This window comes from Trichechus manatus, unplaced genomic scaffold (genome assembly GCF_000243295.1).
Source record: "Trichechus manatus latirostris isolate Lorelei unplaced genomic scaffold, TriManLat1.0 scaffold00004, whole genome shotgun sequence".
NCBI lineage: Eukaryota > Metazoa > Chordata > Mammalia > Sirenia > Trichechidae > Trichechus > Trichechus manatus.
The window spans coordinates 34,291,960-34,310,788 of record NW_004443940.1 but is presented as its reverse complement, the minus strand read 5'-3'; the positions used below and the strand labels follow the sequence as shown (position 1 = coordinate 34,310,788).

The 18,829-nt window shown below is 52.8% G+C and overlaps 2 protein-coding genes across 3 annotated transcripts in view; one reads left to right on the top strand and one right to left on the bottom strand.

Annotated features, from left to right (window-relative positions):
* FER1L5 (fer-1 like family member 5) overlaps positions 1-8,788 on the top strand; it is a 59,607-nt gene extending 50,819 nt beyond the window's left edge. The window contains 20 exon segments of the mRNA XM_012555980.1: positions 15-40; positions 625-675; positions 962-1,123; positions 1,472-1,591; positions 2,305-2,466; positions 2,688-2,779; positions 3,218-3,388; positions 3,598-3,746; positions 3,983-4,122; positions 4,695-4,783; positions 5,031-5,126; positions 5,720-5,861; positions 6,066-6,165; positions 6,243-6,436; positions 6,735-6,844; positions 7,115-7,262; positions 7,367-7,414; positions 7,416-7,531; positions 7,533-7,600; positions 8,769-8,788. Of these exon segments, the coding sequence (XP_012411434.1) occupies positions 15-40; positions 625-675; positions 962-1,123; positions 1,472-1,591; positions 2,305-2,466; positions 2,688-2,779; positions 3,218-3,388; positions 3,598-3,746; positions 3,983-4,122; positions 4,695-4,783; positions 5,031-5,126; positions 5,720-5,861; positions 6,066-6,165; positions 6,243-6,436; positions 6,735-6,844; positions 7,115-7,262; positions 7,367-7,414; positions 7,416-7,531; positions 7,533-7,600; positions 8,769-8,788 (2,204 nt within the window).
* Positions 8,279-18,829, bottom strand: part of LMAN2L (lectin, mannose binding 2 like) — a 29,850-nt gene continuing 19,299 nt past the window's right edge. Inside the window, exons 5-8 of one of the 2 annotated variants that reach the window (XM_004369340.2) lie at positions 16,107-16,268; positions 15,904-16,018; positions 10,978-11,097; positions 8,279-10,645 (exon numbers count right to left, since the gene is read on the bottom strand). In XM_004369340.2, the coding sequence (XP_004369397.1) occupies positions 10,503-10,645; positions 10,978-11,097; positions 15,904-16,018; positions 16,107-16,268 (540 nt within the window). In that variant the 3' untranslated portion in view covers positions 8,279-10,502. The remainder of the gene's footprint in view (positions 10,646-10,977; positions 11,098-15,903; positions 16,019-16,106; positions 16,269-18,829) is intronic. The other variant, XM_023734238.1, reaches the window with a different exon arrangement.

Below are 18,829 nucleotides of genomic sequence, written 5' to 3'. Positions count from 1 at the left end.
CTTCCTCCAAACAGCGCTGTCCATGAAGAAGCACCACCAGGTGAGTGAAGGGCTTAGGTCCCGCCTTCAGCAGCACCATTGACAGGAAAGTAGGCAGAATTCTGATGTCTGTGCCCCCAGAGTGAGGCCCACCTGCACACTCACACTCTAACGCAGTGGTTCCAGCTCTAACTACGTTAGAATACCCAGATACCTGGGCTACACGCCAACGAACGACATTAGCAGGGGGCGGGACCCAGACAACAGCATCTGTGACTCCAACGTGCCTCCAGGGTTCAGAACGACCGCTCTAGAACACTGCCTCTCAAATTTTGTGCACAGAATCATCTGGGCACCTTGATAAAAAGCAGATTCTGAGTCAGTGGATCTGAGGTGGGGCTTGAGGTTCTGTGTTTCTGAGCCACTTCCAGAGTCCAGAGCCTGTGGCGAGGAGGACGGAGAGCTCTGCTTACCCTCCTTCCCGCTCCCCAACCTCACGTCTCAAGGTCCCTGAATTACCAGGCCAGACAGCCTAGGTGAAGGGCAAAGAGACAAGGGAAGCAGGCCCTGGCCAACCCCTCTCCTTGGAAGTCAGACGGGAGGGACTGTGGGCTGCCTGACCTCACCCTGCTCTCATTTTTTCAGCTCCTAGGTTACCTCTATGAAAAGTTACGGCTCAATTACCACAAAGCCGAGGTGGGGAAGGGCCCCAGCCAGCTCGGAGGGCGGGCTGGGAGGGCAGTATGACCCTGGGCAGGCGAAGGCCAGTGTGCCTCCGTCCCTGCAAAACAAACTCACTGCCATCCAGTCAATTCCAACTCATAGTGACTCTACAGGACAGAGTAGAACTGCCCCATAGGGTTTCTGAGGCTGTCATCTTTACAGAAGCAGACTGCCACATCTTTCTCCCACAGAGCAGCTGGTGGGTTCAAACCGCCAACTTTTCAGTTAGCAGCTGAGCGCTTAACCACTGTGCCCCCAGGGTGCCCCCCCACCCCAGCAACCAAGGGCCAAAGGCAGAATTACCCTCTTCCTGCAGGATGAGTATGAGCATGACGTGGACTGGTGGAGCAAGCTGTCCTGGGCCACCAGAGATGCCCCCGGATCCTTACAGTACAAGGACAAAGACTACCACACCCTGAAGGTTTGGAGGCCCCCAGAGAGGGGAGGGCGCTGAGAGAGGTGGAGTAAAACCTAATGCTGGGAAAGGCCAGCAGACCTGGCCTGGAGTCCCTGGGGAACCACCAAGCAGGGGGCTTTCCTCACTATCGCCACAAGACGGCAGGACGTACCAGCCACACCCTAGCAGGAACCTGGGCTGCCTGTCCGAAGCAGACAGTGCTGACTCCAGGGCCGGTGATAGGGCAGATGGTTTGGAGCAAGACCTGGGAGCTGGTGGCCCCTCAATCCCCTGATCCAGGGGGTGGTCCCCCTCTGGCCAGGCCGAGGCCTGCTCCTCCCTGCAGCCTGGGTCGCATGTACCCTCCCACAGGTGTACGACTGTGAGCTGGAGGCTGTGCCAGACTTCAAAGGTCTGCAGGACTTCTGCCAGACTTTCAAACTCTACAAGGAGAAGCCCGTGCTGGACAGCCCCGTAGTGGGAGAGTTCAAGGTGTGTCTATCCCAGCTTAACAAAAAAAACCCACACCCGCTGCCATCGAGTCCATTCCAACACACAGCGACCACACAGGACGGAGAACGGCCCCAGAGGGTTTCCAAGGAGTGGCTGGTGGATTCAAACTGCCCGCCTTTTGGTTAGCAGCCATAGCACTGAGCCACAGAGTCACCAAGGCCGCTATCCCAGCTTAGCTCCTTATCTCCTGTGCCCCTCCTATTCCCAGAAGACCCCAATAGAAGCCCTGGCCTTATCACACTCATTGTGAGGATGTGCAGGGAGGGCTTGAGAAACAGCTTTGCGGGTGGGGGAGCAGAGACTGGACCGTGCAGGGATTCCGAGCTACCCCCCTTACACAGGAAGGGAAACAGCCTTTTCACACTCAGCTCTGACCTGTGCTGGTCTCCCAAGGCCCCAGAGCCTTAGCGAACAAGTGCAAAGCCGAAGGGATGGCTGAGTGAAATGGACACGCACAATCGTAGACAATGGGAACTTACCGAGGGATGGCGGTTCTCCTGTCCAACACCCCACCACCGCCCCTGGGGGCCCTGCAGGAGGCCCCTGCTGCATCTGCCACTACCCTCCTCACAGCCTGTCCTCGCCGCCCTCCCCCAGCCCAGTCTCCTCAGCTGCGACCAGGGGGCACCACTTGGCGGGTTCGGCGCTGACGGCCTGGGCTCCCGACACCTTCCCCTGCCCCGCTCTCACAGGGCCTTTTCCGCATCTACCCATTCCCTGAGGACCCCAAAGCCACCAAGCCCCCCCGGCAGTTCCTGGTCTGGCCCGAGAGAGAAGGCTTCCCTCAGCAGTGTTTGGTGCGGGTGTACGTGGTGCGGGCACTCAGCCTGCAGCCCCAGGACTACAATGGTCTGGTGAGGCGGCAGCCTGGACCCCACAGCTCTCACTTTCCTGCAGATGCCCCCAGCCCCGGGGCCCCCCGCACCTGCCCAGAACCCCAATCTGGAGTTCCTTCAGGCTTCTGATACCCAGAGTGCCGGCTCCCCACAGGCTGGTCCCGGGGGTTCATGTAAGCCCCACGCCCACCCTCTCAGACCCATCTCTCGTTCTTCTCCACCCTTGTCTGTGGCCCCAGTGTGACCCCTACGTGATCCTGAAACTGGGTCAGAAACAGCTTGGCAACCGGGACACGTACCAGCCAAACACTCTGGACCCCATCTTTGGCATGTGAGCTGCCCAACTCACCCAATCCCACATCCCTGTTCCCACCCACACGATGTCAGGGGAAGGCGCCGCAAGGCCAAAGACGTGTGCGTTCCTCCCTAACCTCCAGCTCCCAGCATGGCGTCTTACATGCTCGAGGGGCCCAACAGAGGGAAGATAAATCGATGGGTGGTCCAGGCCCACTCTCCCGGTCAGATTCTTTGGGAAGAGAGCTCAGAGCCCCGTAGCCCAGGTCAATCAGAAGTTATTTTCAGCCATAACCAAGGGACAGTTATTGGTGGACAACGGACCATCACATGTGCACCAACACCGAACCAGGGGAGGGAGCACGGGCCCAGGGGGCTGAGACGCTGCAGGGAGGCAGGGAGATAGCCTGGGGGAGGCAGGAGCCCTGGACTTCTCTCCAGCCACACCCCTGCAGTCTCCACCGCCCTCACCTAGGATGTTTGAACTGAGCTGCAACATCCCCCTGGAGAAGGACCTGGAGATCCAGCTCTATGACTTTGACCTGTTCTCACCTGACGATAAGATTGGAACCACGGTCATCGACCTCGAAAACCGACTCTTGTCTGGCTTTGGAGCTCGCTGTGGGCTCTCCAAATCCTACTGCCAGTAAGCGCCGGCCTGAACCTGGGGGAGGGCGTGGGGAAGGGGCGGAGGAGTGAGCCCACGGCTCCATCAGGAGCCCGCATCCCGGCAGCCAGAGCCTGAACCTGCTCTACCTGCACCCGCGCTCCCACTTGTGCTCATCCTTGCAGCTCCAAGCCACGTTTTCCAGAACTCAGACCTGCCCCACCTCTTCCTCTCACCTGTCCCCACAGATCAGGACCCTTCAGGTGGCGGGATCAGATGCCCCCAAGCTACCTCCTGGAACGCCACGCCAGGCTGAAAGGGCTGCCTCCGCCTCTGTTCGATTCTGAGGACAACTCTGTGTTTTACAATGGGAAGAAGTTCAAACTGCAAAGCTTTGGTGAGGGACACAGCGCACCCCCGGAAAGCAGACACAGGCCTCTGAGACCAGTGAGGGCTCCCAAATGGAAGAGCTCGGGGTCAGAGGGCACCCCTCCCCTTTTCTCCTTTACTCGTGCAGGGGGCAAGCATGTTCACTGCCCAGGCCGGGGGTGGCGAGGGTGGGGGCCTACCTGGGAGATGGGAAGGCTAATGACTCTGTGATCCCTTCTTTCTACCCACACCCCTCCAATCCAGAGCCCAAGCCCCCTACTGCTCAGGATTTGGGGCCCGAGAAGGAGCGCCTCGCACTCCACCTCCTGCACACGCAAGGGCTGGTGCCTGAGCACCTGGAGACACGCACGCTGTACAGTGACAGCCAGCCAGGCATCGACCAGGTGACGGCCTGGAGGGGACACTCCTGTTTCCATCTTGTCTTCCTTCTGAAGCCTCTGTGCTTTGTGGGCATCTTGCTGTCCTCAGACAGTAGTGACACAGCCTAGAATGACCCGTGAATTGGGACTGATCTGGTTTATCTTACTGAGGACCCCCAAGCTGGTCAGTAAATGAAGCCCCAGCCGCAGCCTGGAGCCCTGTATGAACAGGCTGTCCAGCGTGATCTGCTAAACGGCATTAACCCTCTAAACAGACCCCAGGAGTAAATGTAATCCCAGCATCACGGCCATCAGCCTCAAACCCATGACACCTCACACCAGCCCCGCCGCTCCCCCACACCAGCCCCGCGGCGCCGCTCCCCCACACCAGCCCCGCGGCGCCGCTCTCCTGGCCAAAACAAGAACAGAGGGGAAGCTGGGGGGCGGCTGCCTGACTCCTGTCTGGAGCCCATCCCACCTCACAGATACCTCTATTCCCCACCCCAGTGTCGGGAACCCAGGCCAGGGCTCCCCAGACCAGCACACCGAGAACAGAGGCTAGCAAACCCAACCAGTTTAATCTATCCTGGCTCTAGGGAAAGGTACAAATGTGGGTGGATATCTTCCCCAAGAAGCTTGGGCCTCCTGGCCCCCCGGTCAACATCAGCCCCAGAAAGCCGAAGAGGTGAGTGACAGTCCATTTCCCAACCACGGCATTTCAGCCCGGCCCCCCCGCCAGGGCACTGTACGCGAGTGTCCCCAAACACTGAGCTGCAGGAACTCTTCCTCCACTGGGAATCCTGGGAGCCCCCTTGCTCTGAATTCCCCCAATCCTGTGAGCACAGAGAGAAGCCTCCCAGGCCTCCCTTCCGCACCAAGGCTGCGGCTGGGAAGCTGTTCCTCAGCTGAGGCTGAGAGCCCAGTGGCTGCAGGTATGAGCTCCGCTGCATCATCTGGCAAGTTTCCAGCATGGACCTGCAGGACACCCACTACAGCGGCAAGAACTCCAGCGACATCTATGTCAAAGGGTGAGGGGAGGGTCAGGGCTCCAGCAAAGGCCCCTCACGTCCCCAGTTCTGTCATTCCTGTTGGGTCCTCTAATCCTGGGGGTGACAGCCTTCCACTTCCAGTGGCACCTGGCGACGGCTGGGCAGTCTTCCCCACAGTCCTCCCTGCAGGGCTCCACCTGGGGCAGTCCTTCCCCACAGGGCTCCACCTGGGCGGTCCTCCCCGCAGGGCTCCCCCTGGGCGGTTCTCCCCGCAGGGCTCCCCCTGGACGGTTCTCCCCGCAGGGCTCCCCCTGGGCAGTCCTCCCATAGTCCTCCCCACAGGGCTCCACCTGGGCGGTCCTCCCCGCAGAGCTCCCCCTGGACGGTCCTCCCCGCAGGGCTCCCCCTGGGCAGTCCTCCCATAGTCCTCCCCGCACAGCTCCAGCTGGGCAGTCCTCCCCGCAGGGCTCCCCCTGGTGAGTCCTCCCCACTGTCCTCCCCACAGGGCTCCACCTGGGCAGCCCTCCCCACAGGGCTCCACGTGGGCAGTCCTCCCCGCAGTCCTCCCCACAGGGCTCCATCTTGGGGATGGGGCAACATGCACGGACCCCAGCGACAGCCTTTGGCCTCAGGTGGTTGTTTGGACTGGAGAAGGACATGCAGATGACAGACATCCACTACTACTCCACGACTGGGAGGGGCTACTTCAACTGGCGGTTCATCTTCACCATGGACTACCTAGCAGCCGAGCAAATGTGCATCCAGAGCCAGAAGGTAGCAGGCCCCCAGGGAGGGAGGGAACAGCCTCAGGCTCCAGGAGTTCCCCTGCCCCCTCCCTCCGGAGACCTGCAAGCTGAACCAGAACACCTGAAGTGTGTTCTCAGACTGATGGTCCATCACGCTGGGTAGTGGGCTACTCAGGTGTCCAAGAGACGGCCCAAAGAAGAGGTGCCAGCAAAACGCTCTGCCGTCCTCTAGGACTACATATGGAGCCTGGATCCCACATCACTCAAGTTCCCACCCCGGCTCATCATTCAGGTCTGGGACAATGATGTCTTATCCAGTGATGACTTCCTAGGTGAGTCTGGCATAAAGCCCGTGCCCACAGGACAGGGAGCTCCTTCTTGCTGACACCATTTCTCTGGGTCCATCCAGGGGTCCTGGAGCTGGATCTGTCTGACATGCCCTTCCCTGCCCGGTATGCCAAGAACTGCTCCACCAGGCTGATGGACACGGAGCCCAAGTGGCCCCACTTCCACCAACACAAGCATATCTCCCTCTTTAAGAAGAAGATTGTGACTGGCTGGTGGCCTTGCCAGGTCCTCGACAATGGAAAATGGCGCTTGTCGGTAGGAGTTGGGGACGGTGTTTGTTGACTAGGACTACCATGCCACATTACTTGGCTCTAATAGATGTGGCAGTCTGCTCCCGTAAAGATTACAGCCTTGGAAACTCTATGGGGCAGTTCTATTCTGTCCTATAGGGTCACTAGGAGTCAGAATCGACTCAGCAGCAGTGGGTTTGGAATAAACTTCCAGGGACCTTAGCTAAAATCCCTTTTCCTTTCTGGATCCTTGGAAGAAGCCCTAGAACTATTCTTGCCCCTGCTAGGTGAGCTCAGCCTCCCACCACCTGTGGTGTTTCTAGGGTAAAGTGAACATGACTCTGGAGATGCTGACAGAGGAAGAAGCCTCACTCAAGCCAGCCGGACGAGGCCAGTCAGAACCCAACCAATACCCTACACTTCAACCCCCCATGTAAGATCTGGGCAAAGGCACCAAATCTTTTTTTCTCCTTGACAGCATTTTATACGTTGTGGTAATGTGGTAGGCCTACAAGTGGAGAGGGATGACTACTTCTCACCACCCCATCTTAATGCTCAGTTACAATCAAGAGAACAGACTTGGGAGGTGGGGAGAGGGGCAAGTGGAAGTGGCTTTTTAAAAGAAAGTTCTTTGCTCTGGATCATGTCACCTGAAGTTTCTCTCTTCCCTCTATTCTCTGACCTCGCTCCCGCTCATGCACAGACGCCTCGACAACACCTTCAGATGGGTGCTGTTACCCATCCAAAACTTGTTGCACTATATCTGGAGACACAACCGCTACAGAATCCTAGCCCTCTTTGTCATACTGACTGCACTGTTGATGCTGTTCAACTTTATCTATTCAACTCCGGTGAGTGACAAGCACAGGGACAAAGGTTCTGGGGGCTCTCGGGATGCCTCTGGGGAGAGAGCCTTCAGACTGGTCAGCCTAACTCTGTCACCTGTTCTCTCTAGAACTATTTGGCCATGAGCTTGATTAAACCTGGAGTTCAGGTACACACTCGCCATTAAAATATCCAGCAATGCCGTCACTTCACTCACCACCACCAACAGCAACTATTCCATCCTCACCACCCAGGATCTGAAGCTACAACCTACTACAATCGACCCTGAGTTTAAACCAGGGACCTATGAATCTCCTGAGAGATCTTTTTCCAGATCTTCCAATCCCAAGACTACTTCACCCACGTTTGCCTGGTTTTACTCCTACCTACCATCAGCCCTATCCTTGGGCTTCCTACCAGTTCCTCGTTTGTCTTCCAGGACTCATACAAGGGGCTGAGGAGATTCTGGCTATTCTGTTCAGAAATCACTTCCAGCAAGAAAGGCAGGGTTGTAATTTCCCACTGAAATAAACAAGTTTCATAACAAAGAGCCACCTTATAGTTGGGGGTTTGAAGACACTATGGAAGGCTGAAAACACCAGTCCTTCAAACAAGACTCACAAAGACGGGCAGCATCGTCTCTCTGCACCATCTCTAATCCTCAGGGTCTCTCCACACTAAGAGGCTCTGAAGTCAGAGGAAAGCAGAGTTGAAGGTTGACTGTGAGGAGGGAAATGGCTCAAGAGTGGTAAAGCAGTGTGGCCAAGACCACCGGTCCCACCCCAAGTGTCTGTGCGTAAAACCCCCCCACTGTGGACCAGGCATCTCCCTCCTCTAGCACAAATCTGGGATGAGAGTGCCCAGAACAAGATTCAGCCCTATTCACAAAAACCAAAACCAAACCCGTTGCCACCGAGCCAATTCTGACTCACAGCGACCCTATAGGACAGAGAAGAACTACCCCACAGGGTTTCCAAGGAGCAGCTGGTGGATTCCAACTGCCAACCTTTTGGTTAGCAGACTGAGCTCTTAACCACTGCACCACCAGGGTTCCCTATTCACAAAGGGGGACTTTGTTTCTAGAACAAAAAGCAAGAGCTGGGCAGGATATACAATGCTAGATCAAGATTTCTTATGCCACATATTTTTGTAAGAGCATCCCCAGACAGGGTAGAGACGGTATTTCATGTATTCCCTGCCCTCTTTAAACTCTCCAGGAGTTCATGAGCTGGAATCATACAAAATCCATGGGCTTGATTTCTTTCTTACACACACAGTCCGATGAGAACTCCCTCTCTTCCACACTGCCTCGGCCACCTCAAGCACCCACCTAGGTCCTCCAACCACACAGACCCATCCAATCTCCCCTTGAACTCAAAAGAGACAGACAGCCGTTTGATCTTTTGTTCCACCTAGTCGTAACACCAAGCTACAGGTCAGTCTATCCTGCGGCATCCAGCGCTTCTCTGCTGTTGTAGGCAAGGTGGAAGGAGGTTCCCCTCAGTCTTGGCCCACTTTAATCCCACATGCAGGAGAGCACTCCAGCCCGTGATGCTTAAGACATGGGGAAGGATATAAGAAGGCTCTAGAAAACAGAAACCTCCACCCAGCCAAGGTGACCCTTCCTTTCCTTCTGGGCTAGGCTGAAGGCTTTCCCAACCCAGGAGAAGGCAAGTCAATGGTTGATGGGCTTGAGGTTCAGGAAAAAATTCTGGCCCTTCCCCAAAACCCACCTCTAAAAGGAAGGATATCGAGTCAGAAGTTGGTGTTTGGCACTCATCAGCCATTTTAAGAATTTCCCTTAGGCTACAGAAGTACAAAGGAGCACTGGTGGCACAGTGGTTAAGCGCTCAGCTATTAATCGAAAGGTCAGCGGTTCAAACCCACCAGCCGCTCTGCAGGAGAAAAATGAGGCAGTCTGCTTCTGTAAAGATTTGCAGCCTGGGAAATCGTGGGGCAGTTCTACCCTGTCCTATAAGGTTGCTACAGTCAAAACTGACTCGACGGCAACGGGTTTAAAGCAGCACGTGGCTAGGAACGCCTCAGAGTTCCAGGTCCTCCAGGGAGACGCTGGCCTGTAAATCGGTTTAATCATGGGGCGGACAGGTGAGCAGCGTATGACCCCTCGTTGGATAAGGCAGCAGGAGAAGGACAGACACACGGAGGCTGACACTCAGGCTCAGATGCTCAGTGACAACACACTCTTTCAGGCACAGAGGATGAGGGTCTATTGCTCCCCAGACTTGTAACGTGAGAACAGCAACTTTTTCTTATCCACTAAGGAAAGAAGCCAAATTTCTTCTTTGGGGAGTATCCAAGTCCAGGCTGTGAGAAGAAAGCTTCCTTGTATTTTTCACACTCAAAGTGGGGTTCCAAAAATCATGGTAAGCACAAAACATGCAGCTAAGCAGGCTCCAGAGAGTTCCGAAACATCTCCATATGGCCGTCAGAGCACAGGACAAACGCTGCTTCACTGTCACACCCCGAGCTAGTCAGCTTCACAGTTAATCTTGTGACGGCCATGAAGTCTTCCAAGCTGTACTTGCCGCGCACGCCAACCATCAGCTCGACTGAGGGCCTGCAGGGACCTGATCAGGATGCTCACGGACACAGCAACAGACCCAAGGCTCACGAGAGAACAAGGGCTGCAGCAGCGAGCCAGAGCAGATAGCGTCCTCTCTCTCGGCCACTGAAGAAAACGAAGGTCAGTGAACGCAAGTTTGCTCCGGAGCCCCACCCTCAGCCAAGAGGCATCCAAATGTCTTTTCCAGCTCAGGTTGCACTCAGAGAGGACAACGAATGGAAGGGAGAGAGGAAGGCAAGGCAGGGAAGACGTTTCCATCTGCATTTCCAAGGGAAGCTCCTCAGGCGGACAGAGGCTCGGGCAAAAACCGATGGATGGATGGCTGGGAGGTATGAAGAACTGTCAGTTTTCTATACTTTGAGGGTTTAAAAAGAAAGTACAAGGGTCCTCTTGAGTCCAGCAACAGGCAGCCTGGGCTATGAAATTCTTTTCTGTGACTTTGGCATCACAGCTGGAAGGACCACAGGGAAAGGCACAGCACAGGAGCACTGCCCTGGGGCAGCGGGGGCCCTGAACCAGTCAGAGGGCCCCGTGGGTGTCCCTGCATTCAAAGCTCCAGTGACAGAACACAGTCCCCAACCAGCTGCTGGAGACTGGAGAAGACCCGCCAGGCTGCATCCTCAGGCCAGCGCCTGCCCCTGGACACCGCACAGGGGACAAAGAGGCAGTGCAACACGGGGGCTCAGTAGAAGCGCTTTCGACTCTGTTCCTGCCATTTGTTGTAGAGTATGATACCAATGACAACGGCAAACACAGAAAACACCAAGGAGAAAAAGACAATAAGGAAGAGGGCCAGGCCACTCAGGGGTGGCAGTGGGGCCGTCACTGAGGAAGGAAGAGAGAAGCAAGTCAGGACAAGGAGCCCCCCAGCGGGGAAGGATCAGCCAACGGGCTATCAAGTCCCTAGCTTCTGACGCCTATTCTGGGGAGTCAGAGCTTGAAGTGACTTTTCCCTTCCAGGTGCCTCCAGTTAAAAACTGAGCGGCCCTCCCCGCTGCTCATCTGTGACATGAAGACAAGGGAAAAAGCAGGTGCTTCAGGGAAGAACAGGGAAAGCAGAGAGCCCTGCAAGCTGTGGGTGGAAGTTGCCTCAGACCCCAGGCCCCCTGGACCTCCTCCCCTACACAGGACCACCTCCCAGGCTCCCCCGGGCTTACTCTCGGGCGGCCTCATGTTGTCCACCGAGGGTAAGAACACATCCCGATGCAGCTTCTCCTCTTCTGGGGTCCTCTCCACTGTCAGCTCAAACAGCTTCAGGGAAATGACGTCGTGATTATCTAGAGAAAAAAGAAGGGCAGTCACTTAAGCCACCTCGAAAAGAAGCATCTTGGTTCAAGCCTCCAACCCACGGCTAACTAGCGGTTGCCTTGAAAAAATAACTGAAACCTCTTTGTTTTCCCACCTAAAACTAAGGACAGGGAGTAGGGGATAGCCTATTCTCTTCTGTATTTAAGTCCCTATCAACAAGCACGTATTGCCTGTATAATGAAAAACTTGAGAGAATACTTCCATTACAAAAATTAAATCCCACGTCATATGCGAAGCCTTCCAGCACAGTGAGGGCAGACACGGTCACACCGCAGTGTCGCCTTAGCCAAGACGACACACAACACAGGACAGGGTTGCAGACAAGTTGTTTAATGGGCCACGGACAGGGCACGGCTATTGACACGGAACCAACTTCCCTTTTCCATTACCCCTATTTCTTTGCAGTTCCTTGCAACTGTGACCCTGAATCTCACTAATAATTACCAGAGAAAGGATCAAGGAATTAGGGACTGGATTTTTTTTTTTTTAAATATCATTATAAACACACAAATCTAAACAGACCTGATGTGTTTCAATAGTGAGGTTATCTGATTGATGCTCAACATGATCCATCTTTGGACCAGTGGAGGGGAAGCCTGCTGAAGTGTTCTGTGAGTCATTCTGCCATGAACCTAGACGTGTTTTAGATCTTCCTTGCTTTTCTGGGAAGTTCCAGGCTCATCTTGTATACTTCCTGCTTCAGACCTGGCGTGAGCCATTTTTCCAAGAAGCTGTAGTTCCTTTTAGTGGGAACTGGTAATTAGACACCACCAATCTGGGTGCTAAGGGTGCTCATTGCTACTAGGTTGGTTACTGGGGACTGGATTTCTTGTCGTTTCTATTACTAGGATGGCCTCCACAGCTGCTTGGGCTGCTGGAACCTTCAGCAGATGCCCAGACAAGGAGAAACTGGATTCACCTTCAATTAGGAGAATATTTTAGCTGTCAGGGCTGAGTTTAAATCATGGGACGGGAAAGAAAACCAGGGAAGGGTTCCTCACGTTGTAGGGACATCCAAGGTTGGGACGTTGGGACAAGCCCTAGCCTTCACAGCAATTTTCAATACCCTGCTGCATAACATGAGAGAAGGTGCCAACAAGGAAGCGCTCAGAAGAGAGACCGTTTGTGTTCAGGGAGCTGTTTTCAGCAAGAGAGGAGCCCTGGTGGCGCAGTGGTCAAGAGCTCGGCCGCTCACCAAAAGGTCGGCAGTTCGAATCCACCAACTGCTCTTTGGAAATGCTATGGGACAGTTCTACTCTGTCCTTTAGGGTCACTATGAGTCGGAATCGACTAGATGGCAGTGCGTTTGGTTGGTTTTGGTACGAGCCAAGAACACAGACCTGGTAACATAGGTGTTAGCACTCAAAACCTAAGACAAAAGACTTCTTGGGATAAACGAACAAAAAATTATTCTTTTTCGCCACTTCTAGCAGTTAGGAGCAGCCTTCCACTGATCGCTACATTAGAAGGTTAACAAGCAGGCCCTAGAAAGCTGCAAGCCCAAAGGAACACGTGTATACAAGAAGGCCTCTTTCAGCTTTAGTTACGTAACAAGATTACACAGCAAAGAGCTGAAAGCCGTGCCTCCCATCCCCACACCGAGGCTAGATCTGTTCCACAGGTATGGCCTGCACAGTAGAACCGAAACCAAAAAAACCAAACCCTTGCCATCAAGTCGATTCCGACTCATAGCAACCCTACAGGACAGAGCAGAACTGCCCCATAGGGTTTCCAAGGAGCAGGTGGTGGATTCGAACTGCTGACCTTTTGGTTAGCAGCCGAGCTTTCTACCACTGTGCCGCCAGGGCTCTGTTTAGAACCTAGCGCCAAAATTAATCTCTACAGTGACAGAAAGCAGACCAATGGTTGCCTGGAGCCAGGGGAGGGGAGGGATTACTGCAAAGGGGCATAATGGAACTTCAGGGAGTGGAGACATTTTTCCCCCCATTCTAAGTACTTTATTTAACAGATTAAAATTAATAAAACATGGCTCTGACTTACCAATAGAATCAATTTATTTTCTTTTTATTATTTTAATTTTATTGTGCTTTAAGTGAAAGTTTACAGCGCAAATTAGTTTCTCATTCAAAAATTAACATTCTTTATCTTGATTACAGTGGTAATTACATAGATTTAAATATTTATCAAAACTTTATACGGTACACTTCTATTATATGTAAAGTATACCTTCATAGAGTTGCTTTTTAAAAAAAATTAGCTACCTGGTTTTTAAAAATCAGATTTTATTTTAAAACTCCAGATTTCTAGCTTCTCTTGAAAAATCCCAAGATTTGGGTTCACTGAGTCCACATTTCCTCTTGGCAAGAATGGTTAGAGCTGAATAGCTCCTGCCCTCTTTCAGCTGGGTATCTGCCTTTCCTTTCTGCCACAAGAAAGTTCTATTTCAAATGAGTTTTATCCATGATCAATGATATTAACCAAGAGAACCTAAAGTTTTGTTCCTTACCTCTTCCCAAAGGCCAAGGGAATGAGTGAGCACATAGCAAGAAGCTACAAATCTGGAAAGAGGAGGAGAAACTAGGAGACAGGAAGTGAAAGAACCAGGTGTTCTGAACGCCACACAAGTCAAGGACGGGAAGAGCCTGAGCTACCGAACAACCGAGGGGCAGAGAGGACAGAGTAACGCCCGACAGCTGTAGACGGCAAGGCCATGGAAGGAACTTTTGTGAGAACAGCGTTAATAACCCATTGTCATCAAGCTGACTCCGACTCACAGCGCCCCTACAGGACAGAGGAGAACTGCCCCATAGCGTTTCCTAGGAGCAGCTGGTGGATCTGAATGGCCAACGTACTGGTTAGCAGCCAAACTCTTAACCACAGTGCCACCAAGGCCCCTACAGTGTTAATATCACGGGTGCAGCTATTAACAGTGTTAACAGGTACAGATCAGAGTGCGGTGTGGTAAGGAGGTGATGGCTAGGGAACAGAAGCATCTGTACACGCCACACATTTAAAAGTCTCAGCAAACACTGCTGGTGGGAATGTAAAATGGTACAACCACTTTAAAAATGGATTTGGCACTTCCTTAAAAAGCTAGAAACAGAAGTACCATACGTTCAGCAATCCCGCTCCTTGGAATATATCCTAGAAAAATAAGAGCCGTCACACGAATAGATATATGCACACCCATGTTCACTGCAGCACCGTTCACAATAGCAAAAAGATGGAAATAACCTAGGTGCCCATCAACCGACAAATGGATAAACAAATTATGGTATATCCACACAGTGGAATACTATGCAACGATAAAGAACAATGATGAATCTGTGAAACATCCTGTAACATGGAGGAATCGGGAAGGCATTTTGCTGAGTGAATTTAGTCAGTCACAAAAGGACAAATACTGTATAAGACCACTATTATAAGAACTCAAGAAAAGGTTTAAACACAGAAGAAAACATTCTTTGATGGTTACGAGGGTGGGGAGGGAGGGAGAGGGGTATTCACTAACTAGATAGTAGACGAGAATTATCTTAGGTGAAGGGAAGGACAACACACACTACAGGGGAAGTCAGCACAACTGGACTAAACCAAAGCTAAGAAGTTTCCTGAATACAACCAAACACTTTGAGGGACAGAGTAGCAGGGGCGGGGGTCTGAGGACCATGGTTTCAGGGGACAACTAGGTCAACTGGCATAACAAAGTTTATTAAGAAAATGTTCTGCATCCCACTTGCGTGAGTGGCGTCTGGGGTCTTAAAAGCTAGTGAGTGGCCATCTAAGATGCATCAATTGGTCCCAACCCACCTGGAGCAAAGGAGAAAGAAGAACACCAAAGACACAAGGAAAATATTAGCCCAAGAGACAGAAAGGGCCACCTAAACCAGAGACTCCATCAGCCTGAGACCAGAAGAACTAGATGGTGTCTGGCTACCACCAATGACCACCCTGACAGGGAACAAAACAGAGTGTCCCTGACACAGCAGGTGAAAAGTGGGGTGCAGAACTCAAATCCTAGTAAAAAGACCAGACTTAATGGTTTGACGGAGACTGGAAGGACCCCAGAAGACATGGCACCTGGACTGTTAGCCCAAAACTAAAACCATTCCCGAGGCCAACTCTTCAGACAAAGATTAGACTGGACTACGGGACATGAAATAATACTCATGAAGAATGTGCTTCTTAGCTCAAGTAGACACATGAGACTAAATGGGCAGCTTCTGTCCGGAGGTGAGATGAGAAGGCAGAGAGGGTCAGGAGCTGGCTGAATAGACACGGGAAATCCAGGGTGGAAAGGAGGAGTGTGCTGTCACAGTATAGGGAGAGCAACTAGGGCCACATAACAATGTATGTATAAACTTCTGTATGAGAGACTAACTTGAATTGTAAACTTTCACTTAAAGCACAATAAAAGGAACATCTGGGGGTCAGAAGAGGAGGGACGGCAGAGCCAAGGAAAAGGTCTGGGAAAAGGAGGGGGGCTGCGCACGTCAGCAGGTGGAAGGAGGCCCTGACTGTAGTAAGGGCACCAGAAATAGGAAAGCAAGGAACCCAAAGAGGCTGGAAGGCCGGCTTGACGAAGGGGCCAACGCTACTTCCTGTTAGCACCGGCCAGCTCCTGGAGACAAGTGTACTGGGAAAACCTGGGCCTGAGGTTTTTAAGAGACCTGGACACAAGAATGAGGAAAATAAGCATTCTCAGGGCATCCGCGTCCCCGATATCTGTCTGTCTCCTCCCTCTAAGAAGCCTCACAAGGCCTGGGTATTGAGACATGACCGCAGTCAAGGGAAATAAAGAACGCACGAGGCCGTACCCGAGAGATCCCCAGTGATGGAGGAGGTGCCGAAGTAGTAGCCCCGGGGTAGACGGACCCCAGGCACCTCGATGCAATCCCTCCACTCATGCTTGCCGTCGATGTCCATCATTATCTAGAATAAAAAGGAGAGATAATCACGGTCAGGCCACAGGAGCAGGTGCGAGAAAGCCTACCCCAACTGGCCCAGGACGAGGACTCACCGTCAAATGCCTCTTGACATAGCGAATCACAAGGAAGGTGTCGTAATGGAGGTTGCGGACAATGGCTGTACAGCCCCCCAACTCCGTAGGTCTCCCGTCCCGCTCGTGATCATAGCTGAGGGAGCCGTTGTTCACCATGGCTGAGATATAGGGGAACACCCGCTGGGGAAGCAGGAGGGACAGCAGAGGACAGTAAAGAGGTGCTCTCAGGACACCTGTGCAAACAGCAGCAGGAATTCTGCACAGACAAGCTGAGCCCCTTACAGCAAACCAGACGACCACTCTGCTTATTGTTGGCAGTCCTGAGGCCCCACATTCAGATGACCACTCAGGGATCCGGGCCCAGAAAGGACTGAACTCTGCACCTGCCTTCAGGAACGTTCCTCGCTCCCAATCGCGTGGGCCTGCAATGGCACCGCTAAGACTCTGGAGTCTGACCTGAGTCCTTCTCAGAGATCACCACGTGGCGCTGATGTACTGCCCAAGGCTGGTGGGTTTCTTTTTATGTATATATACCTATCTCCTCACCTACCAGGTAAGCTTCTTAAAGAAAAACATCATTTATTAAGCTTGTCTGATGTCTCCATGCCAGTCCCATCCCCTTCGGCCAGGGTCGGTGCTTTGCACACAGCAGGTATTCTGAAACACCTGTCTGAATCTCTATTCAGAACAGTCACTGGCAAATTCCAAAACGCTATGAGCAACAGGATGCTAAACGGATCGGGACTCAGAAAGAGCACTGCCAGAACCAGCTCCTGGACGGTGTCAGCCAGCCCCGATGACTGTTCTTAGTCCAAAGCCTTTCAGTCCATTTGAACCTCATCCACACACAAAGCCAGATGCCACTGAGTCGCCTGTGACTCGTGGCGACCCTGCGTGTGTCAGAGTAGAACTGTGCTCCTCAGGGTTTTCAATGCCTGGTGTTTCGGTAGCTGATCACCAGGCCTTTTTTCTGACGCACCTTTGCGTGGACTTGAACCTGCAACCTTTTGGTTAGCAGCTGGGTGTGTTAAGTGTTTGCACCACCTGTGATTCCATCCACACATAACTCGTCAGGGCAAGGTTCTCCCACCACAAGGAAGAAAATGAGAGTCTCCCCATGGCCCACCCATTTTCCCACCTAATTCAGAGCTTCTCTCTCCAGGAGAGTTGTAGAAGCAAACTCTCCCTCGGAAATGATGAGCTAACGGTTCCAGAACAAGCCCAGTGCTAAGGCAGTGCAGACAGGCAGGTGATGGAAGGAGAGGGTAACGTGAGGCATGCTACTTCTCAGGTGAGCTCCCCGCTGTCCTAGACAGTCAACATGCAAGTGGAGATGAAGGTGAGATCAGAGACTGGTGACTCGAAGACAACAGCCACGTGGACTCCAAACAGCAGCCAATGTTGGGTGAACACACATGGGGATGAGAGATGGCCGTGACAGGTCAAGAACTGAGTACCTGGACTCCAGGAGAGTAGCGCCTCTTCTGGGCCTGAGGGGTCCAGCAGGTTGTTAGAAAAACAAGAGGGCACAGGAGACCAAGTCAGAAAGAACAACTGTGGAAGAGCTACGACCCAGCTGTGATGGGTGAACAAACCAACCTAGATCCCCAACAGGACTTCAGGGCCCACAGAGGGCATTCAGCAGGTCCTGCACACCCCTAAATTCTATGCAAAATCATGTGCACAGCTGCTTGTACTTTTCAGCAGGTCCTGCACGCCCCTAAATTACATGCAAAGTCATGTGCACAGCTGCTTGTCCATTTTTCTGAGGAGGTCTGTCAGGGTCATCAGATTCTCAAAGGAGTCCACCAGGAAGACCTCCCTACTTCAGGGAGGGTCCTGACACTTGCAGAAGGAGCCTTATAAAACACACAGTGTCACCCTGTCCAGGCAGGGCCCCCTATGCCTCTGGGAGTCAGAAGATCAGACCACAAGTCTGTATCCAGACTACAGTATTTCTATAGCAAGGGTAGGGACAAATAGGGCTCAGTTGTTCCAAATTCAAGATGTCATTTACTGATGGGATCTCAGGATACAGTTCTTGCCCAGAAGACAAAAACCTCACTATTTAAGAGACTATGAAATTAGCTCTAATCGAAAGGGATCGTTTGCCCTCTAACTGAGCCTTATGGACGCATACTTCTGAATGACTGCTGTCCCTCTAACCCACAGCGCAAAGATGAGGAAGAAGCCGTGGGAGCACTGCAGCATGGCAGACTCAGAAAAATCCTCCCCAGGCCGGGGGTATTTAGCTTTGCTCCAGAAAACTGCCGGAGTCCTAAGCTACTAGGGGTGTCTACACACCCTCAGCTCAGCCCTGCCCCCGGGGGATGGTGGCTGAGGGTGGAGAACCCAAAGCATTCCTCCAGAGCTCAGTGTGCACCTGTCGGGAGCCTGGCACGTTCCCCATGCTGGGGAGTCAACGGGAAACAGGACAGACGAGGTGCCGCCTCTCAATTAGCTGACGTTTGAGTGGACGAAGACAAGCAATAAACAAGTGAAATCATTTCAGATAGTGATAAATGCTATGACGAAAATAAAATAGATATTACGAGAGACTGACGGGGAGGTATGTCTCTGAAGAACCAACATCTGAGCAGAGACCTGAGTAATTAGAGGGAGCCCACCAAAAGCATTCGACACGGAGAAGAACAAACTAACCCCGCTGCTGTACTGGCGATTCCGATTCACAGTGACCCTACAGGGCTTCCAAGGCCGGAATCTTTACGGAAGCAGACTGC